Source organism: Procambarus clarkii, chromosome 65 (genome assembly GCF_040958095.1).
Source record: "Procambarus clarkii isolate CNS0578487 chromosome 65, FALCON_Pclarkii_2.0, whole genome shotgun sequence".
NCBI classification, from domain to species: Eukaryota; Metazoa; Arthropoda; class Malacostraca; order Decapoda; family Cambaridae; genus Procambarus; species Procambarus clarkii.
Window position 1 is genome coordinate 20,446,861 of NC_091214.1, and position 24,143 is coordinate 20,471,003.

General features: G+C 36.4%; 1 protein-coding gene across 12 annotated transcripts in view; it reads right to left on the reverse strand.

Annotated features, from left to right (window-relative positions):
- The window catches only part of LOC123771082 (uncharacterized), a 37,778-nt gene extending 15,583 nt beyond the window's left edge, over positions 1-22,195 (reverse strand). For 3 of the 12 annotated variants that reach the window (XR_006774439.2, XR_006774440.2, XM_045763401.2), the window contains exons 1-12: positions 13,538-13,644; positions 11,375-11,466; positions 9,920-9,991; positions 8,095-8,142; positions 6,789-6,840; positions 6,278-6,454; positions 5,228-5,325; positions 4,790-4,916; positions 3,434-3,501; positions 2,399-2,477; positions 2,065-2,113; positions 627-730 (exon numbers count right to left, since the gene is read on the reverse strand). Coding sequence is in view for 1 of the 12 variants with exons in the window: in XM_045763401.2 (XP_045619357.2) it covers positions 627-730; positions 2,065-2,113; positions 2,399-2,477; positions 3,434-3,501; positions 4,790-4,916; positions 5,228-5,325; positions 6,278-6,454; positions 6,789-6,840; positions 8,095-8,142; positions 9,920-9,991; positions 11,375-11,446 (946 nt within the window). In the remaining 11 variants the exon portion in view is untranslated. Of the gene's footprint in view, positions 1-626; positions 731-2,064; positions 2,114-2,398; positions 2,478-3,057; positions 3,164-3,433; positions 3,502-3,793; positions 3,950-4,789; positions 4,919-5,227; positions 5,326-6,277; positions 6,455-6,788; positions 6,841-8,094; positions 8,143-8,346; positions 8,430-9,919; positions 9,992-11,374; positions 11,467-13,537; positions 13,649-14,387; positions 15,966-21,986 lie in introns of those variants that run through there. The other 9 variants (XR_011223754.1, XR_011223753.1, XR_011223755.1 and 6 more) reach the window with 9 other exon arrangements.
- Between the last annotated feature and the right edge of the window lie 1,948 nt (positions 22,196-24,143).

The following is a 24,143-nucleotide window of genomic DNA, read 5'->3' on the forward strand; positions in this document are numbered from 1 at the left end:
GGTTTGAACCAACATCATAGAGGATCCCAGACGCTGCCTTAATCGAATGAGCTACGACATGGTCAAAAGAATTGCAACCAGAAGTTCTACTGAACTTCTGGTTGTGGTTTGTGTCTCGGAGAGGCTGCAGGATCCAAGTAAGTTCAGTAGAACTTCTGGTTGCAATTCTTTTGACCATGTCGTAGCTCAGTCGATTAAGGCAGCATCTGGGATCCTCTCAAATGTAGGTTCGAACCCTCGTCACGGCACTTGTGGATTTGTTCATTTGATGCATCACGCTATTGTGATTTCTGTGTGTAATTTCTAACTGAAGTTCATAGCCATTATTGCCACATTTATCAAAACAACCACCACCGAATGTAATAAAATGCCTCTTTCTCGTCGAGCTCTACTGGCACCCTGAAACTTCCCATTATTGAGTCATATCAGTCATAAGAGTCCTGTTGGCCTATTGGAAACCAGAGCCAGAACCTCTCAGGTTCTGGCTCAGTAATATGGGAACCCACACGCATTATATTTGATGGATTCCTTGGGTTATAAGGAAAAACCATTGCATTTTTTATGATGTAACAAATTGATGGAATAGGCTGTATTTGTTATACTGTATTTAAATGTACATATCTCACCCGATTGTCGCAGTGCCTTGTTCACACTACCACTGGTCTTCATTATATGCACAAGAGGCAGTGCATCACTGCTTGCAGGTGAAATCCTATTCTCAGGGCTATTGCTACAAAACAAAATAAAAACAATAATAGTTTGTATGTTATTAAAATTAATTTTCCTGAAACAGAACTATCAAAAGATTACAAGTAATATATATTAATGGCAAAATTCGAGTACAGTAAATTCCGATTTTAAAAGCCTGAATATAATTGACACTATTTACATTAAAAATGTACTTTTTCAGGCAATTTTATTATCACTAGCACAAATAAACAATATTAAAAATTTATAGGACTGCACTAATATAAATATAATAATTGTGGGAAGTAAAATAGCCAAGATGGAATGAAACGGAAGTCTGGATGTAAGGGAATCAGACCCAAAGGAATATTTCAACCCGTTCTCGCAAATTCGTAAAGTCAATATTGACTTATTAGCTACGTGCATAGGTGATATACTAAACATAATAGATACCCTTAAAAAGATTCATAGAAAACACCGACCTTACCTAACCTTGTTAGTATCTTAAGATAAACATCTTATTGCTTCGTAATTACAATTATTACTTAACCTATACCTATTATAGGTTAGGTAATAATTGTAATTACGAAGCAATAAGATTCTTATCTTAAGATACTAACAAGGTTAGGTAAGGTCGGTGTTTTCTATGAATCTTTTTAAGGGTATCTATTATGTTAAGTATGTCACCTATGCACATATTTAATAAGTCAATATTGACTTATTAAATTTGCGAGAACGGGTTGAATATTTCCATTAGAGAGAGATTCCACCTTCTTAATTATTGAAGAACATGGAGAACACGAGTAGGGATTGGAAGAGAAAGCAGTAGAATATACTGTAGGTTATTTGGAGAGAACTGTACAATTAGCTTTGTCGGGTCACAACCGATAGGTCCCAGCTCATCTATTCTTTTTCTTGCTTGTATTTTTATATCATATTTCTCCCCTTCTACTGTTCTACCTCATGTGATCATTAAAACACTGCTCATTATTCCCACATATTTTAATTATTAAACCAAATTAGTGCCACCTGTTTTACTGATATATTTGACAGGCAAATAATAATTAATATCTGTAAATTTTTAGCAAACATATCAGACAATCTTCAAAAACTCTTCCCTATGATGAACTTTTGTAATGACTGCAGAAAATTTTACAAGACAATCCATTCAAGAACGTAAAGTTTCCAGTATGATCAAATAGTACACATTCTAGATAGGAAAACATACTATACAATATCAAGATATATAAATTGAAACACTAGGAAAGGTAACGTCCGATATAGTCCACATTACGTATATAAATTGTATACTCGGTAAATGTTTGAGAAGAAAGTTGGTTTATTAAAAGTAACTAAGAGTGATTTAAATTTACAAACCATTCTTCATATTTTCGATGAGCTTTATGGAGGGCTTCCAGGTACAAATCTGAAAGAAAGAAAATCATAAAATCATTTTAAGCAAAGTGAAGGAAATAAACTATACATTCACAAAAATAAACACAAATACTCAAAGCAAACACTACACAATTCACCTACTATCTCCCATGATGATGATGCAGACAGCAAGCCAAAACCTTATACAAGTCTTTTGTATTCACTCAAAGCATGATTCAAAATATATAAACAAGTCACTACATAAATGGGACTAAATATTTGCAGTATATTAATGTAATCTTTATCTTAAATGCAACAAAATTAACGTGTTAATTACCTCTGCTTCCAGACAAACATTTAGATTTTTTCTCAAGACTGATCTTTACAGCAGTTGTTAACAGTTTGAACAGGCTCCTCTGCAAACAAATATATTCTATTATTTTAAGAAACAAAAAATATGTCAGTCATCTTGCAAAATTTAAGAGAATAATCTGTAAATGAAAAAGGAACCATTTTAAAATATATTTTAAATCTTAAATATTCACATGTATATTCCAGTGTTCACTTAAATATTAAATCATGTTATAAATTATCCACTTTATCAAGTACATAATAGAAAAAAAAAAATCAACATTGACTACTGTATATACAGTGCTATATCTATCTTTATCTTTAATGTGTAGAAAGTACTGTACATTAGAAATAACATAACAGCTGCATAAACGTTCCTGGAATTCAAATGTGCTACAAATGACATCTACACATTTCTCGAGAATTCCACAGGCTACAGATGACATCAAGTAGTTTCCCTTAACCAATTAACAAGCAGCCTTGCTCTAAACCGAGTCAGGTGGACAGGGATACAAGGCCATCTGACCACAGCATCTAGGCAGTCTCAATACAGCTCGGCCAGAAGAAACGCCACCACCTCTGATCTACCTCAACTGGTATTCTTATACCTGTAACATTGCAGACAACAGTGTCACCATTTCTTACCAGCCTCGGTCCCACCAACCCTGACCAGCCTCTGCCGTCACCGGGACGTAACCATACCTTAGGGATCCCATTGTCACGATGTAGTTGTATCATACAACATCCACTGCTGTAACCATTTACATCATATATACATCTAGTTACCATATTGTATGTTTATTGCCCAAACCTGTCATATCATTACAAATTAATACTGAACATATTTCTCCATTTTCCAGCAGGGTGTTAGGTACACAACCTCATACATGCTCTTGTTATTACATACAGTACATGTATACACACATTCCATCGCCCCAGGATTCAAACCTGGATTTCTCGATTGTGAGTCGAGAACAAACTCTACTATACTACTGGGACCCCTCAATGTTATGAAGCCTACCTCAATTTCTGGAGCAGATTCTCTCTCTTTAGTTTCTGGCTTATCCAACGGCTTCTTATTCTGGACATCTGAAAATATATGCCACAATTTATACATAAACTAACTTTAAATTTATTGTTTCAATGTTTTACAATGGTTTCAGTGGCTAAATCAAAATACAAATATGAATAAATCAATTGGTGAATAAGCCAAAGAAATTATATTACTGTATCTATTATACTAGCTTGGGTATCCAGCTGTGCACAGGTCTCTTACTTTGGTTCTATATTTACAAGCCTCTATATTAGGGCCAACCTTTTTAAGCTTCTATATTAGGTTTTGTCACGAACATCAATGACACAAAAAGACTAAACCACACACCAGAAGATGAGGAGACGACGACGACCAGAAGACGAGGACCATTATCAAGTTGATTTTGTGATGGGAGCGAGGAAGTCGCGAGCACACGACGAAACGTCGTCGTCTCCTCGTCTTCTTGTGTGTGGTTTTAGTCTTCGTATCTTCAGCTACGTTATTGTGACTCATCGTCTGCACATAGATAAGAATATTACAAAGCACATCAAATTTGCAGATCACACAAATTTGCAGGACCATTGATCTGCAATGTGTTCAGGGGGTTACTAAAAGCAGAATCCGAGCTTCAAGTCTTATATATAGGCTTTTGTCAGTCATCTGAGCTGCAATGGGTAATTTCCAGTGATTTCCAAGCACCTTTATAACCTCCCAGTAACATTTTAAAAGCACTCTCTGGTGCCAGTCTTCATACACGGGTCCTATAGCACAGTGCTCAATGTTCTCGACTCGCAATCGAGCGACAGACCCCTGGCAAGACAGAAATAGTTAGGCATACAGTATTTCCTTTTACTTGATGCCTCTGTCCACCTAGCAGTTAAATAGTAACCTGGGAGTTTGGCACTTATTGTGGGTTGCATCCTGGGGAAGGTCAGTACAGTGTTGGCTTGGTGGGGTGGGGACCTAAATAGGCCAAAGTATAGGCTTCCTATCCCTTATCTTGAGAATATTACAAAGCACATCAAATTTGCAGATCAAAATAATCAAATTTTGCACCCCCAACAATGGGAATTCATATACTGCACCGTATTCCTGGAAATCTACTTTTGAACCCGCCTGAAATGCTGTGCATATTAGTGGCTTTAGGAATAGTACATACTAGCTCTACCTAGAAAAACAACATTATGTTTGTAACTCATTTTGTATGCATGTACTTTTACCTGAATAAACTATTTTATTTATTTATTTATTTAACCTGACCGTGAACATTGCGGGATTGTACTTTCAGCCTGCTAAGAAAGTTGCCTTTCATATTCATCGTCTTATTTTTATAATGACAAGTACCTATTTTGCATTTTTTACTTCTTAGATGGTACGTTACTTTTGTCTTCTGTTCTTGCGGTAGCACAGTAGGGGATGTCACATTAGTAGAGTCCGCACTTTTATAACATTCCTTATCAATCTCGTGTCTCTGCAAAAAAAGCAAGAAATGCATTAATAAAATATTTTTATTTAAAAAAAAAAATTGTACAGTAGTTAAATAGGTGTTACGTAAAATGCATACTCGATAAAGCAACTAGTATGCAGGAATTCTCTGATCCTTCTCCCTTGTTTAATATACTCTATTGGACCTTTCTTGACCTTTTATGGGCCTGGCTGTAATCTCAATATGAATTTCAAGTATCAAAAGAATTTCAGAATACACAGCTCAAAATCTAAATCCCACCACAGATCACCAAATTATGTTGCATCAAGCAACTTATGAGCTTTTAAAATATTTACCTTTGACTGAGAAATAATGATGTTATCTATATCATCAGATTCTGAAGATGATAGTCTCAAGGTACCATGTTCCTCTTCTTTTCTTTTCTCAGATGGAACTAGGAAAAAAGAAAATGTTATACCATTACAAGAAGTAAATAAAGACTGATATATAGAAGTCAAGAATACTGTAATTCTTAAGCTTAATGATGATGATAAAAAAAAAGCCCTGAATGTAATGGAAAACCTATTTCTGGGCGAGCCCCAGTGGTTTCCTGAAGCTACAATGTTAATATACTGTAGTGCCAAACCAAAAGGTGCCATCAGTCATGGAGTTTTGTTTAATCCTACCAGGAACCACGAGCCAGAACCTGGACCCCCTTTAAAAAGAGATGCAGACAGCAGTGATACTATGGTAAAATTGTATGTGAAGCTTAATCACAGCCATCACCAACAGGAAAGCACCCAGATAGCCAGCAAAACAGAACAGACCGCTGCTGGTTAGAAGGAAGATTGCCTCAATATTGCTAAAAGAACTCCCCCAGCAATGTAAAAAATGGCAAAGTTCATGAAACAAGTTTAAGCTCATTTGCCCCACCTACCACCAAAGCCGTAAATGCCAAAACTTCGCTATACAGTAATTTAAGATCCAAATGAATAAAATTATCAGGACAAATGGAGGACCTTTGACAAGTCACTGGCTTCCTGTCCTCATTGAGGCCGCTAGAGATATAGTGGGCCTCAAGTAAATCAGATAAATTTAGCAAAATAACACAGATCAAATATATTTTGAAAGTCTATAAGTAGGTCCAAAACAAACTACACTTAGGCTTTTTTGAGGTTCCAATGCTGCAATGTTTGCTGGCAATATTATGTTTATCTTTTTATTTTTGCCCATAATCCAATTTTGTAGCAAACTGTGGTCTTAATTCTCCAATTGTAGACAGTAGCAGCATAAAATATGAATGAATATCAGCCAATCAAAGATACAGTATACAGTAGTAAATGACTACACACCACAACAGAGTATCCCAACAGAGTGCAAGAAAAGTCAAGAAACAAAAATCTTACTGGTATGTTTTGGAGTATGACTTGAAGCTTTCTTTGTCAAGAAGGAGCGGCGTGGAGAACGTGTGCTCACGGAGGGTTTGCTGACGTGTTTCTCTAACGTGGCATTGTTGGCCAATGCAAGAATGTGCGATAGGTTAGCTTCTGCACGGGCTTTTGTCTCTTTACTTAAACCAATTTCTGTAATATATTTTAGATATGTATTAGAAAATCTGTACAGAATTGACAAAGTTAGAATATTTGAATGTAATTTATGTGATGGCTATGGTCTCAATGGACATTTAATGCTGGGAAGCCTGTAAATATAGTATATGTAACATCCCAAATTTTGTCTTAAATGTTTTCTGGTATATTGCAAACTCTGTGGTATGAACTATATAATAATTAATAATAATTCATTGTCAGGGGGACAGGCAGCCAGTTTATGCATACAGTACATGTTAGACTTATATTGAGGTCTCCACAGGGTCGAATTATTGTATTAAATATTAAATAGCATAAAGAAATAATTTACCTCTGTGTACAGCTCCTGAGCTGCAGCCATGTGCATAGATCCCCTGATGAATCTGGAATGATATTATATTGTTATACTATACTGTTACACTTTTCACAAGTTTCATTTTTATTCCATTGTATTATAATAATCTTTATACAAATAAGTTTGCAATGATCAGAAAACTAATTAAAATATCCACAATATTTATATTCAATTACTGTATTTATCTATTTACAATAAGAAATATTGTAACAATTATAATGTTTAATAGAACATTCAAGGGTCTCGGAAGTACAGTCAGGTTCATTCTCGACTCGCAATCGGGAATTATGGGTTCGAATTCCGGGTGGGACAGAAGTGGTTGCTTGTTTCCTATCGCCTAATGCACTTGTTCACCTAGCAGTAAATAGGTACCAAAGAGTTAGTCAGCCTGTTACAGGGTTGCATCCTGGGGAGGGTCAGAAGTTTGACCTTCTTGAGAGAAGAAGGTCATCTTCTTGAGATGATTTTCTCGAGCTTGGGGGGATATTCACCGAGAATTTGCAATGATTTGTAAGTTATAAGATATACAATCAATCTCTTTAAATATTAAAATTAGTGATCAAAGTACAGTATAAACTTAGGACTTGTCAAAGTAATTAGTTAACAAATTGAATTATTGTATATTTTACACAAGTTACTTAAAACTAGTGATTAAGAAAAACAGAATTTGCAGTTTTGGAAAATTAAAGATTATTAAATTAAATCCCTTACTAAATTTACAATTATCATACCAAACATCTTTTACTCATATACACTTTATCTACATTTATCGAAGAGTCCACAAAACAGATGCTAAAACTGAATATTATCTCATTAGTGCACCTGGAAGAGTACCCTGGTGGCCTGTGGCTAGTGTGAGGAAGTAAGGAATGATACTAGGTGGAGTGTCACCCAACACTAGTGGATTAACAAAAGACAAATGGGCAAAAAGTTTCTTTCTCCCTGATGCCCCTGTTACCTAGCAATAAATAGATGCCTGGGAATTAGACAGCTGCTACGGGCTGCTTCCTAGGAGTGTGTAACATAAAGAGGGCCTGGTCGAGGACCGGGCCGCGGTGACGCTAAGCCCCAAAATCATTTCAAGATGAGCTCAAGATCATGATCAGCCTTTCCATTCTTATGCAATGCAGTAGAGAATTCATAGTCTCTATAACAAATTGTTCTCACATGATTGCTTCTTCCTATGTAGTATGTATGCTCTATATGCACAAATTATATGAAAAAAAAAAAAATACAGGCACATAACCTCAAACATCTTAATAATTTAGATCATAAAACTTACAGTCATCCTCCTGTTTGAGACGGTGGAACCCTCCTCATGCTGCAGACTCTGATACAAACAAAGACATTTGGTTAATTAATGAATACTTCAATAAAGTATAATCAATTTCCCATCTTCTATTATTATTAAAATAATAAAATAACATTAAAACTTAATTTACAATGTTATATAATTTTAACCATATTTGCAGAATCTTATTTTAAATGAATTCTAAAAATTCTTAAAATTAAAAAAAATTAAAATATGACCTACTGTGCTCACCACTTTGATGGTCGTGCCTCTTAGCGTATTCCCAACAGTAAACATTCTGGGCTACCAGGGCCACTCACGGGTCACTCAGCGATGCGAGAAATGTTTACAATCATTTTACGTTTTCAGCGTTATTTGTTGGGTTATAACTAAAAATTTGGTGTCAAAATGCTCGCAAGTGGTGCTCACAAAATGCTCTAGAGAATAGATGCAAAAGTATTTATAATAGATTATGCTCCTTTCCGCATGTTCCCGACTGTAAACATAGCAGGCTTGGCGGGTCCCGCTCAGCAATACAGTACTGTACTTTAAATGTTTACAATCATTTTACGGTTTCAAGGTTATTCCTTAGGTTATACCAATAAATTTACTGTCAAATTATTCGCAAATGAATTCTCTAGAATTAGATGCAAAAATAAAAGTACATTCATAGTAGGTGATGTATGATAGCAATGAATACCAGTATATGAATGCTTATAGCAACCGGACAACGAGTTTTAGCATCATCGCAACGTTTACTGTCGGAGTACGGAAGACATTTTTGCATCTTCAGAAGCAAAAGTGTTAAGAATGGAGAAACAAAGAATTTAACTGGAAAGGAAGAAAAAAGATCAAGAAGGTAATGAACAATAAACAGCAATTATAATTGGCAAAAAAATATAAAAAAGATCTGACATGAAGGAGTTTTGAGAAATTTATATAAGAGTGAGAAGCCAGGGAAGTGTAAGAGCAAGAGAAGCTCACTATCAGATAAAACCAAAAAGGAAAAGAAACGGATCACTAAATCCCCCAATTTTCAATATACAAAAAATATAAAAACAGATTTTAGTAAAAAAAAAAAAAAAAAAAAAATCAGGGTACAGCATGTCACTTTCAGTCCCAGCTGTTTGTAGGATATAGCACAATATTATACAGGCCTGGGGAACAATTACAATTGCTCAAGATAGTTTCAAAAAGAATTATAAAGTCATCATATTTAATTTGATTACCAGTATTTGTAATTAACAGGCTGCTGCAGTGTGAAATACAGTACAATGGTCAAACCCAAGTACTTGTGTACTAACAATCTATACAATCAGATTACAGGTACTGTATCTATATATACAAGATACCGTCATTGAAGGATTCTGTCTCAATCCTTAATATTGTTCTTTGCTTCATCCAGGATAAATTCCAATGGAGTGAATAATGAATATGAATATCTTAAGGCTTAAAGAGTTAATTTTTAAACTGGCAAGCACAGAGTTACCTGATGGGGTAGTTCTCAAAAAAAAAAAAAAAAAAAAAAAAAAAAAAAAAAAAAGACTGGCATTTAATATATGCATGAAAAGCAGTTTTACTTCCCACTCTCTTCCTTATCTAGGTATTCATACTTATTTTTAATTTAAAACTTTTGAAAGTTTTTAAGTAATTAAGTTTAAGTAATTTAAGTAATTTGTAAATAATTCTCAAAAAGACACCAAGCCAGGAAGCCATTTATTCAGCAATGAATGTTCTTAAAATATTCTAAGATGGTATTCTGGACATAGGAAAGATGTATTTGAAGGTGTAAAATAATTTGAAGAATTAACGTTACCTTTTCTTTGTCTTTGTACCTCTGCACTTCTTTTCGCATAACGTTCCCTTCATTCCTGTTGCTTCGTTTAGGCTGAAAATTATAAATAATAAAATTGCATAAATCATATTGTGTATTTGTTATATGGAAGAAAATTAAGAGTTTTGCTTTTGAAGTGTGTGTGATGCATGTGTGAAACAAGACAAGAGGATTTTTAATAAAAACAGAAAATGTCTAAATTATACGTTAAGACAAACTCTGGGAATCCATTCTGCATATTAGATGAATATCTTACATATTTTCTTACCCCCCCCCCCAAAAAAAAAATATTAATTAAAACCCTTATAGTAATCTTAAGATATGCTTAAAAACACTACCCATGATTAGTGGCTTCATAAAAAATACAAATAAGTGTACTATTATGAAATTACTGTAATTGGGTCCTTTGCAATCGTTATAAATAAAATATATATTATATATATTAAAGAAACAGTATGCAATCTTTTTCTATCAAAGATCGAATGGAAACGTTGAGAAAACATGACAGATCAAACACTAAATCACACTTCAAAACGTTACTGTACACGACAGAGCGCTTGGAAGATGGGATACCACGAGCATAGCTCTTATCCTTCAGCTACACTTAGGTAATTACACCAAACTGCTTTGCACATTAGTGGCTTTACTGAATGTCCAAACTTTGTGTCTACACGTAAACCATTGTAATATGTTTCTGTGCCTATTTTATGATTACAATTACTGTATAACACTAATAATAATACTAATACAGTACCTGAAAAGTAGAGGATATTCTATAGTATGCCTTAAAATTTTAAATTGGATGAATAATGTAAGCACTCATGAAATTAGGCACAACACCCTTTATTTAAATTAACAAGTGATATTACCGAAGGTAGTGCTAAGTAATATAACTGGAAGTACAATACAGGTACACATTAACCGAATGAATCTCCAGTTAGACGATTGAAATACTGAAGTGAGCAATCAGATTGATAATGCACTTTAATTTTATACATTGCCAGAAGCATGCAATACATGCCACAGTCAGCACCTCAGATCAACACAAGGAATCAAAATAGCAATGAAATTTATAGCTACAAACAAATGGTTTCCAAGCATCTATTGGTCGACAGAGCTTGGGCCTCAAACACGTGGGGGTCCATGGTTCGACTCTAGGAGAGTCGAATGGAATACCGTATATGGTTTTCCATTAGCTTATCAAGGTCCACCAAGGTCCACCTTTCTGATATTTCACAGAAAGCAACCCACAATAGATACAGTACCTTACTTCCTGGTACCTATTTACTGCTAGGTGAACAGAAGTAGGCGAAATAAAACGTGCCCAATGCCCTACCAGGGAATCAAACTCTGGCCCATTCAGTTGCGAGCTGGCTGATACCCCATGTACTATAGGTCGTACTTAATGACGCAATATTCTTGTTACTAAATAATTACCTTTCCCTTAGTATCTTTTTTTTCAGCTACCTTCCTTCTCCTTTCATGCTGCCTACATGATGCTTTATCCATTATCTGCTGGTCTCAACTATCTATGAGAATTGAAATAAAAATAAGCTTAATTTTGATATAGAACAAAACATTTATGGAAAATTATCATAAAATGACGCTTGAAATAAGCATAGAAATTTCTAGATGGATGAAATTTGGAACAATAAAGAAACTTATGCCTCTTAGACTACCATAACAAAAATGAGTAGAAACTAGACAATACAAGAATTACAAATTCAAAATTTAAAATCCAAATAACAAAATCATATAAAGTAAAAAAATTGTATTTACAGTACATGTAATTTGTATATAGAGTAAATTATAAAATAAAATTTAAAATAAAATTTAGCTACAATGTACCTATTAATATTCTGACTTTATCTGTTATATTAAGGACCTGCCTGAAATGCTATGTGTATTAGTGGCTTTGCAAGAATGTAAGAACACCAATGTTATGTACTCTCACAAACATAATATACCTTCTTGCATATAAATAAATAAAGTAGGTAAATATAAAAGTTAATCATTATAAATTTTCACTATCAAAATTACCTAGCCTTACACTGATATAAAAGTTTCTCTTGTAATCTATAAGCATACACAGGTTATATTATTTGAGCTACAGCTCTGTATTGAATCTAGTGATTTGGCTTCCAGTTCCGATATGTAAAACTTTCTAACGAAAATAACCAATGAATTTGAACCTCATATTCAGCTGAGGAAATAAAGGATTATCCTCATTTCAAACTTTCAGACCCAATGAAAGTGGGTGTTCCATTTACTTTCTGCATATATTTTTCAGTTTTATAATATAAATAAAATGCTGTTTTATTCATTTGCAAACTTATGAAGAGAATCCTAAGTGAGGAAATCATTCACCATCTCGCAGAGAACAATCTTGTAAAATTAACAAATGGGTTTGTTAAAAATAGATCCTGCCTTACAAACCTGCTCACATTCTTGGAAACAAGGTACCACATGACAGATTAGCAAGCAATCTACAGGCACATGCAATAAATGGTAGAATACTCGAATGGATAAAACAATGGGTAAAATAAAGAAAACAAAGGTCATCATAAATGGGAAGGAATTTGAATGGAGAAATAGGGAGAGTGGGGTACCGCAAGGATCCATTTTGAAGCCAATCCTTTTTGGCATATACATATAAAGTGGGAAATGAAAATGATATCGAAGCCTTACAAAGAGAGATCTACATGAACTCCACAAATAGTCAGAAGACTGGCAAATGCTTTTTAATATCGATAAATACACAAACTTGCATGTGGGGCATAATACTCATCACAACTCTCACATTAACAGCAGTATCTTGCAGCAGATTAATGAAGAAAAAGATCTTAAGAGTCAAAATCAATCATTCACTTAAAGCTAAACCAAAAATACTAACCAAAGCCTTGGAATAATCAAGCATACCTTTGACTAAGGTAAAGAAAGTAGTTATTCAGTTGCATAAATCTCTGGTGCACCCCCTCTTGAATTATTACATTTAGAATGGAGACCTTAATCTTCAGAAAGACATAGCTTCAGTGGTAAAAGGTCAACACCAGGCAACAAGAGTCCTGAACTATATCACTCTCGTACCAGGAATGGTTGAGGGCCACAGGGCTAACAACACTGCAGCATGACAGGGCGGGTCTCGTCAAAACTTTTAAAATAACTAACAATTTGGAGGATGTTGATCTGGACAACTTCTTCAGAGGGTCAGATGTAACACAAACAAGGAGCACCGGTTCCAAGCTCAACAAGCCACAGTGTAGAACTGAAGAACAGGAGAGGCTTTTTCACCCACAGGATTATTAACCCACGGAACTGCCTACCCGCCCAAGCAGTAAATGCCAAAACTCTCTTAATTTTAAATGTACAGCTTGAAATTATCATCAGAACAAATCAGGGGACGGGACAAACCGCCGGCTTCCCGTCCTCACCGAGGCCACTAGTGTTAAGTGTCCCTCAGGTAAATTCAGGTAAACATATCTCATGCACAAATGTAAACACCCAGCAAGAACCAGCAAACTACCTTATAATAATTAACAAATAACCTGCAAAACAATACCAAAATGCGGCGATTAGATGACCAAAGCAGCCGTTACCCACCTGTAATGTAATAACAAAGTATTACACCCAGAGGAGCGAGTGAGAACGAGAAAAGTCAGAGAAAATATGTTGCCACATTACCAGCGCCTCCACCACGACCCCTCGTGTCAGGGTTGCCAGAGTCAAATTGCTAAAAGTAGCGAGCTGATGGTCTAAAACTAGCGAATTTGTAATAAGAGTAGCCCAATTTTTTGTTTAGTGACTGATACGGGTTTCAAAGTAATCTATTATGATATATGCTGTTGTATTGTGCCTACCAATTTTTGTCAACTACCATTCAAGCTATCATTGCAATCAATCTTAGCTACCTGTGTGCTTTAATATACTGTACCTACAATTTTCTCTCATCTTTTTTTCATTCCATGTAACTGTTATCATTTTTTTTGTCTATAAATTTTGCAAGTATTTACCTACTTAAAATTTTCTTAGATTAAGGACCTGCCCGAAACGCTGCGCGTACTAGTGGCTTTACAAGACTGTAATTACCATATTATGTATCCTCACATTCCCAATGTACCTTCTTGTATATGCATAAATAAATAAATAAAATAAATAAATATATAGAGTACATTAAACGATTTTAGTTGTTTTATTAACATTATCTCTGCATATATATATTTAACCAATATGATAATAGGATAACTTACCAAGTTCAAGTTCAAGTTCAAGTATGTTTATTGAGACAAGAAAAAAAAATACATCTCAAAGGGATAGAGTAGCTTAGGCTATTTCTACCCCCCTCTACTTCAAGTCCCTCAAGGGGCGCACAAATTCAGTGAGTACAGATACACAAATCACAATACAACATTTAACATTGCATATTAATATAGTAAGTGTTACAATCATTTACCAATATTTACTGTTTGAAGCTTAATGGGTGTGAAGTCCTTCCACGTCTTTACAGTTGAAGATTACCAAGATCTTGATCTGCATCCACAACCTCGTTCTTGTATATTGCAGACTCATATTTAAGCATTGACATGAGTGGTTCAAATGACGAGCAACAAGTTACATTTTCATCAAAAGATATGTTTTGGTTCTCAAGACTGATGTCAAAAGCTCAAGTCCCATTCCCATTCAAGATTTCTCAGTTTAGTTTTCACAGACGTTACTCTCGAAAATATCCGTTCAACCAGGGCATTACTGATTGGCAAGCTGTATATTTTCAACACAAACTCAGCAAGGTCAATCAGTATGGGATCGCCAGCAGTGTTCTTGACAGTTATTGTCTTGGTCTAAAATGACGATTCAGATGTCGGAATTTGTCCCTTACAAATGTTGGACTAGTCAACGGTTAACAGTAGGCGCCACTGACTTTCAATTTCACTAAGCTTAGATTGGTCAGCTAATACTAACGGAAGTTCCGAAAATGGTGGCCATGTAAGCTAAGGCATATGATAGGTAACAGATTTTTTACCTTTTTTATAGTTTCAACATTACTTAGAATACGAGAAAGAAGCTATTTGCAAGCTTTCATTAAAAAATTATCGCAACTTTCTTGAACATTTTGAAACTTTTCCTGGGTTGTAAAATTGTTTTGTCTGTTAGTGGCAGGAAGTGTTGAAAATTCGTAACCAAAGTCAACTTTCTCCAGGGGCAGGTATATAGAATTGTAGTTCAAATTAACATGAAGCTTTGCATGATGAGGACGAAAGATTCTTCTGAGTATTCCAAGAGTGAAGTTTTCTAAGACAGTGTGAAGGCTATTCTGATCTGCTTCATCTTTTGATAAAGTAAATTCATCCTTTCAAAATCATTTAGGATTGGTTTGAGACATGTGAAATATAGCTTATTGGAGGGATCAGCGTACATTGAAAATAGTTGCCTTGCAACATATTTATCACAAGAGGAAAAAGCTATTTGGTAATGAGTTGTTAGAGAACCCCACTGATCAAACGGCCGCTTTACACTACCGCTCCTTGCCAACCATCGTCTTCCTGACAAAGGTATTAACTGTAAGGGAACTTTCCCATCATTTACCAATCTGTACATTGCTAGATAACTTTCTCCCCTTAATGAAGATCTGTGGAACCAGGTGTAGCTTTTGGGATGAAGTATTATTAACAATTAAAGTTAGGAAATCTATGGCCCCCTGGGGAGGATTACCTTGCTTTGCGGTTACTTTTTCTTTCAAAGGTTCCTAGGATCAACGTCCCCAGGGGCCGGTCTCTGACCAGGGCTCTCCTGCGGTAAGTGGTCTAGTCAATCAGGCTGTTGGACTCGGCTGTGATTTATACAGATTATATTATTAAAGCATAAATAATCATCATTGAGTTTCTTAATATTAATAGCCCAAAGTAGCCCAACTTGCGTTTAAACTAGCCTAAAAAGTCGCAAATATCGAAATTAAAAATTTGGGAGCGTGGGGCTCTCAAAAGTAGCCCAATTCGCTACTTGTAGCCCAATCTGGCAATCCTGGGGCCGGATTCAGGAAGGTACTTACGAAGGTTTTTCCTCTTAGCTAAGAGCGAATTCCTTCTTAGCGCCTTCGTGGCGGCTAGGTCCGTATTCAAAGAGCTACCCTAAGTGGAAAAACCTTCGTAAGTTCATTCCGGGATTTAAGTGTGGTTTCAACCACTCGTAGCTTTACGTAAACTGGATATAAGTCATTTTTTCTCTACTACATAACACTGGGATCGATTTATGATATTGGAACATGACCATAATATTATAGCTGGTGAATCTAGTGAAGAGGAATCCTTCGTGTTAGTTATATATGCATTCTCTGCTTGAAACTTGAAGTAAATATGTGTTTGATGATAGTAGAATTAGTTTTATAATAGCAAGATATTATACCAGTAGTTATTAAGTAAATAAACACTGGTGAACATGAAATATGAGAGAAGGTGATGAGCCCTGCCTGATGGGATCATTTACTATCACCAAATGCCCCTGTTCACCTAGTAGTAAGGGTGTACCTTAGCTATACATACCCATTTCTAATTTATTTAGTTTGGTTTTATTTTGAAATTAAATCTGGGTGAGACATAAAATAAAAATATGCTGCACAAATGATGTTAGGTAAGGAGAAGGGTAAAAATGTCACAAACTTTATTCATTGAATACTTAAAGCTATAATTATGACTATATACTGTAGATTATTAAAAAAGAGAGAGGGAAGTAGGGGTCCAAAACCTCTTCCTGTTATACAATTTGGGTGTGGAACAAGTAATTATCAAAAGAAGGCACCATGCCGGGAAGGCTATGTAGCAGTAAGGCAGTGAGGTGAGGCAGCTACTTATTTGAGAAATGCTTATTTTATTTACCTTATAAGCTGAGGCAACTTATTTTATTTGAGGAATACTCAGCTGGTTCCTCTACATTTAGCATGCAACAAATTTGTGTCCAAGACCTCTTCCTGTTACTCAATTTGGCTGTGTGTAACCAAACTAGAAGTGCTCTACAAATCAAGGGACCCAGAATGTGGAATGACCTCCCGAATCATGTCAAAGGCTGTACCTCTCTCAACCAGTTTAAGAGTTAAACCAAGTACTGCCTAATTAACTCCATGTAACCTAACTTACCTCCTAAATGTCAACCCATGTCTTGCTATTTTTTAAACAACGTTGTTCACCAACATGTGCAATTGCTGAGTTATGCTATGCTAACCCCCCTTTTTGTATTTTTTATTCCTTCTTTCAACACAATTTATACCTAATCCCGATTACTAAGTTTGTCTGTGTTTTTTCCCCCCACACCTTGCCCGAAATGCTATGAGTATTAGTGGCTTTAGGTATTGTATGTACTAGCTCTGTCTATAAATCCAACATTATGTTTGTAAATCAACTGTATGTACTTTTCCTGAATAAAATGTATTTATTATTTATTTTTTAATCAGTAAGTATTAAAAGAAGGCACCAAGCTGGGAAGGCTATGTAGCACCATTGTGTGTAACAATAAACCAAATTTTTTTTTAACAAATAATGCACCTGTATGGTAAAACAAATCCTGTCAGCTGTAAAAATATTGATGCAGTTATTTAAATGAAAAATATAATGAAAGAAATATTACTGGTTTATTTTTATCCTATCTTTTTGTACTGTACAGTATATCCAAGGAAGTGAAAAATTGAGACATAATGCACAATTTAATGAATGATTAGCATGGATTAGCAGTTCAAAAGAAATATGATTTGTATTACATATCAACATGAGATCTTAATGATCCATGGTCAACATGATTTAATAAGGATAATACAGTACTGTATTTGTAATAATACAAACTATAATTTAAAATCTTTATTACTGATTTTTTTTATTAAGAAGATTAGGTATACACAGCAATGTGCTGCTACCCTATTCTATATGGAATATTACACAGTGTAGATAAAAAACTAGCTATAAGTTTATCTAATACTCCCATCTCACAGGATGGTTAGACATACTGTACATGGAATCAATTTAGAAAATACCAGCCTCAATACAAAAAACAAATCAACTCTGACTAAACAACTCTAAGCAATTTTCACAAGAGGTAAGCACTGAATCATGGAAACATTATATTATAATTACTCTTACCAGTTTCTACAAAACTCCTCTCAAACAATGTATTTTTAAACATGTTTAGGTATACACAGCAATGTGCTGCTTCCCTATTCTGTATAAAAGACCACACAGTGTAGATCAAAAACCAGCTACAAGCTCACCTCACAGGATGGCCAGTCATACATGGAATTAGGAGAGAACAAAATACTTAATGCTGATCTATTAGCCTCCACTGGCAAAATCTGGGTGCAGCACAAGAATATCTTCCAATATTCCTGAGTGTATGAAGTAATTACAGAGCTCAAAATACCTCATACCATTTGGTATGAAGTCACTGATAACAGGACAATCACAGATATAGTGTTGGAGAGTATGTTCTCTCAAGTAGGACTGAAAACAGATGTTTTTTTTCCACCAAGAGGGCTATAAACCCATGGAACCGCCTACCCGCTGAAGCCTTAAATGCCAAATTCCAGCTAAAAAATATAATTAAGACAATTGGCGGGCCCTTCAACAAGCCGCCGGCTTTCTGTCCTCTTCGAGGTCACTAGATAGTTAGTGGCCCTTGGGTAAATTCAGTAAATATATACAATAATTGTCAGCGCATCTTCCGAGCAACAAGGACAGCTACACAGTATCTCTTAGAATTACGTAGGTAAACAACAAATGTAACATATTTGTTTACTACAATGTCGATGCTGGCTGTAGAAGTTGAAAAAACATTGTTTTACTTCGAAATATACTAATTTTATAAGAAAATTCGACGTAAATAGGAGGCAGTAGAGCTGCGATAAGCCAGCGCTAAATCTTCAATATGAAGAATGTTGCTGCTCTCTGATTGGCCAAACGAAACACAGTAGTGACCTCTATCGGCACGCAGGTGAACCAACAATTTTTCTTCCTAAGTATACCTTATTGAATCGCACCTAAGCATCTTCTTAGGGCGCACTTAGGAACCTTCGTAGCAAACCCACTTACGAAGAAATACACAGAGCTTCCTGAATCTAGGTCCTGATTTGACTCTCTGCACCTATTTTCATTTTCAAATTACGACTTTTTACACCGAAAAAAATGCCAATTACTGAAAACGGCGGTGCGTCATATTTTGCCCATACCCCCCTGCAGTTTTCAAAATATCTGAAATGTCCGAAATTTGACTCCTGAGCGTGATTTTTGAGCCGAATTCTGACTCGCTGTACCTATTTTCATTTTCAAATAACGACTTTTTATACCGAAAATATGCCAATTACTGAAAACGGCGATGGGTCATATTTTGCCCAAACCCCCCTGCAGTTTTCAAAATATCTGAAATATCCGAAATTTGACTCCTGAGCGTGATTTTTGAGCCGAATTCTGACTCTCTGCACCTATTTTCATTTTCAAATTACTACTTTTTACACCGACAATATGCCAATAACTGACAACGGCGATGGGTCATATTTTGCCCAAACCCCCCTGCGGTTTTCACAATATCTGAAATATCCGAAATTTGACTCCTGAGCGTGATTTTTGAGCCGAATTCTGATTCTCTGCACCTATTTTCATTTTCAAATTACTACTTTTCACACCGAAAATATGCCAATTACTGAAAACGGCGATGGGTCATATTTTGCCCATACCCCCCTGCAGTTTTCAAAATATCTGAAATGTCGGAAATTTGACTCCTGAGCGTGATTTTTGAGCCGAATTCTGACTCTCTGCACCTATTTTCATTTTTAAATTACGACTTTTTACACCGAAAATATGCCAATTACTGAAAACGGTGATGGGTGTTTTTGCCCAAACCCCCCTACAATTTTCAAAATATCTGAAATGTTGGAAATTTGTGTTCCTGAGCGTGATTTTTGAGCCGAATTCTGACAGTCCTTTTGTTGTGGTGCGTGAGTCTCCCGCCCGCCGCCAGAGCGCATCACCACCTCTATGTTACCTTCCAATGTCCACACTTTCCAGTCCTACTATACACAAACACACTAATTGTAACCCTTTCTACTACCACCCACAAGATCGGCATGGGGTGTATAATAAATGAACTAAACTAACTAATTGGGTGGGGAAAAAGTGTTTAAATATCCACTTTCCAGTCACACAATACACACACTAACCATGCAGCTGGTCCGCTAATTACCACAAGCTACACAAGCTACACAAAGCTTCCTGGCAATATGTTAGTAATGAATAAATATGATATATTTACTCATTATAATGTTGGTGCTGAATGTACAACACGAGAAAACATAATTTTAATCTGAAAAAGTATATTTTTATTAAGAAATTAGACGAATATAAAGAGCTGGTGACACCAAATAAAGTCGATGATCCAAGCGTCGGTTAAGTTAACTTAACTTAACTTAACTTAACTTAGGTTAGTTTAGGTTAGGTCAGCCTAACCTAACTTATCATATTTATTTCTGACCAGGGGGAGAAAGATACTGGCAGTATGGGGCGTTAAAGTTTATTGAAGATTAAATTCTGCAGAACATGTAAATATATAAAGTTCACATAAAGTAAGTAATTATATAAAGTTTATATTAAACACGGTTTATATTATAGACTTAACAAAGTTGATATTATATAAAACTTAATATTGAACATGTAAATATATAAAGTTTCAAATATAAATTAAGGAATATATAACGTTTATATTAAAATATATAAAGTAAATATATAAAGTAAATATATAAAGTAAGAATTAACAGTAACAATTCCAAGGACTAGATTTAACTTAAAAGGTACACCCGTAGTAAGTATGAGACCTTAGCCTATAGTGACATGGAAACTAATTCTGCAGAAACCTAAAGGTTAACTGGTACTAGAATTAAGGCCGAGTGCAAATGTGTAGTAATTATATAACACTAGGATATAACAGGCAGGACACAAAGAATAACTAATAAGTGAGAGACCACATAACACGTAATGTACCCGGCCAAGAGGCCGTAAAAGACCTAATGGATAAGGAGAAGGGGGTGTGACTACAAGTAGGGCTTACTAGCACCTAGACTGGGCAAAGTATTAGCTGCGGACAGCGGGACACTTGGGGACCGGCGCTGCACCCCCCTTCCCACATGCAGTGGGGAGACAATCGGGACAACTGTGCAAAGCATGACGGGGGTACAAAAGCAGCCGCTTGCAAAGGGGGGGAGGGTGGGGTTTTGCGAGGGCAGCGGCGAGGGCAGGCGGAGTGAGGCGGAGCCCCATTGTGCGCCCGTATTTATACGGCCCCAAACTGCCCGCGCAACGCTGCGGGACGCGCTGCGCAATTGTTTCTTTCTCCCCCGCCAGAAACATCCCCGCTTGTGATGCAAGCAGTGACCATTTCATTACTAACGTATTGCCAGGAAGCTTTCTGAAGCTTTGTGAAGCTTGCGTAGCTTGTGGTAATTAGACGGACCCGTAAGGTACCATATGAAAGACTTACAAAGATATTACAAACACATGGGATATATTGTAGAATACTAGAATAGATAAAACTATGGTTAAAACAAAGAAAAGGAAACAAAGGGTCGTGCTAAACGGGAATGAATCCAACTGGAGAAATGTGATGAGTGGTGTACCACAGGGGTCTATTTTGGGACCAACTCTTTTTGCCATACACATCAATTACAGACGAGAATATTACAAACTTCATTATGAAATTTGCAGATTGCATTAAGATTTGTGGTAAAATGGGACGTGGAAAATTATTTTGACGCCTTACAAAGAGATCGACATGAATTCCACAATGGTCAGAAAACTGGCAAATGCTTTTTAATATCGATAAATGTAAGATCGTGCATGTAGGGGTATAACAATTCACGTCACATGTACCAAATTAACAACAATATCTTGTGGTAGATTCAAGAAAAATACCTTAGAGTCAGAATCCATCACTTACTGAAAGTTGCACAAGTAGGAACTGCAAAAAAAAAAAAAAAGGTAACCAAACCCGAGGAATAATTTTTTTAAGGAAAAGAAAGTAGTTACTCAACTGTGTAATTCCCCACTTGGATTATTGTAGTCATACATTAAAGCTACATCTTGACAAAGACATAGCTGCTTTGGAGAAAGTTCAATGCCGATCTCATCGAACTAAATGTACTAAACAATTTGGAGGATGTTGATCCAGACAATTTCTTCAGAAGGTTAGATGTAACACAAACAAGGAGCAACGGTTCCAAGCTCAACAAGCCACAGCGTAGGACTGAGAACAGGACATGCTTTTTCACCCACAGGGTTATTAACCCAAGGAACCGCCTACCAACCGAAGCCGTAAAAGCCAAAGCTGTTGAATTTTAAAATCCATCTAGCAAAAAATCATCAGAAACATATACAGGGATTTAGTGACCCTTAGGAAAATTCACGTAAATATTGGTATTTTACACAAATATAGTTACTATATCTGTTCCTACTAAGTAGCCATTGTATTACGTATATTTGGAAAATTAAATTATTATTATTCCAAATAATAATAATATAGTAGTAGTAGTAATAATAATCCACCAGTGCGGTCTGCTGCATGATGCGAGGAGGACGTGTTGCTCCGCATCTTCGTGTTTGCACGTGGCTGCTGCAGCTAGATGTTGTGAATTTGTTCTCGACTGTTGCAGTGATACAGTGCCTTTGTGTATCGAGGAAATGGCTGAGGCGGTCTGCCTAGGTGATGGAAGATCCTGTACTGGGCCTGGAGAGTGTGACAGTGGGGATGGCAGACAGGATGATACTAGGCCGTATCAAGCAGTAGTAAACAGATATAAACGGAGAAATATTCAAAGACAGTGAGGAGGAAATAACAAAGAGACCAAAAAATGAAGACATGCTCAGCAGGACGCGGGAGATGCAGACTAATGGAAGGAAGAGGCTGTTGTTCCCTACAGCATGTCAACTGAATTTCCATCAAAAGCTGGAGTGGACGGTTCGTTTGGCTAAGGAGTTTTTTTTAATATGAACCACTATTCAAGGAGGGTCTTCACCGGCCCTATATAACAGTTGGGACAGAAGAGGCCGTGGAACACCTAACGAAGGATGGGTTTGAGAATATTGTGATGGTTACTCCGGAAAAAGGTATGATGTACACCAAGGTCATAGTGTTTAAGTATCCAACTTATTTGGATCCTGATTATCTATTGCTCAACAATGATAGTGTTGTTTGGGCAAAGAGGAACAGTGTTCGTGGTGAAAAACAAAGCCAGGTTGTTGCCTTGGTAAAGGGTGAGGCTCCAGAAAGAATTTTTGTGCAAGGACTAGGCTACAGGAAAGTTGTAAAATACATTGAGGAGCCCATATTATGCATGAAGTGTTCTCGTTGGGGACATATGGCTTGGAAATGCCAGTTTGACTCCAGGTGTCGGTACTGTGGTAAGAAACACGACTCGAGAGTGTAGAGTCAAGATTAAAAACGGTGAAAAAATCGTCCCATCTTGTTGCAATTGTCGAGGAAGCCACAATGCTGGTTCCTATCTATGTCGCATGAAGCATCATCTGAGAGACTCGAGGACGGGTGCTACAAGCAGGATAGATGTATCCTCGAAGGAAGGAAAGATTGTGCAGCAGGAACATGGAGGAAACAGCTGGAAGCCAATGACAGCGCCTATGAACAATGTGTGGGAGAAAGGAACAGAGACGATTAAGGCGAGCCTAGGGAAAGTAGGAAATGCAGCTGAAAAAATTAAACCTTGTGGAAACAAGGTTCAGGTCAATATAGTGAACTCTGAGGTTGGTACTCAAATATTGGAATATCTAAAAAAAACTAGAAAAGAGGATTGAGGCATTAGGTCCCATTAGGTCAGGTCCCAAATCTACACAGTAAAATAACAACGTACTGGAGCGAACGATATGGAAGAAAATGCAAGATTGAACCTGTGAAGAGCAGAGGTGTCATAGGCACAATCAGAGAGCACTGTATAAACATCAGGGGTCCGCGGTTGTTCAACGTCCTCCCAGCGAGCATAAGAAATATTGCCGGAACAACCGTGGACATCTTCAAGAGAAAACTGGACGGTTTTCTAAGAGAAGTTCCGGATCAGCCGGGCTGTGGTGGGTACGTGGCCCTGCGGGCCGCTCCAAGCAACAGCCTGGTGGACCAAACTCTCACAAGTCGAGCCTGGCCTCGGGCCGGGCTTGGGGAGTAGAAGAACTCCCAGAACCCC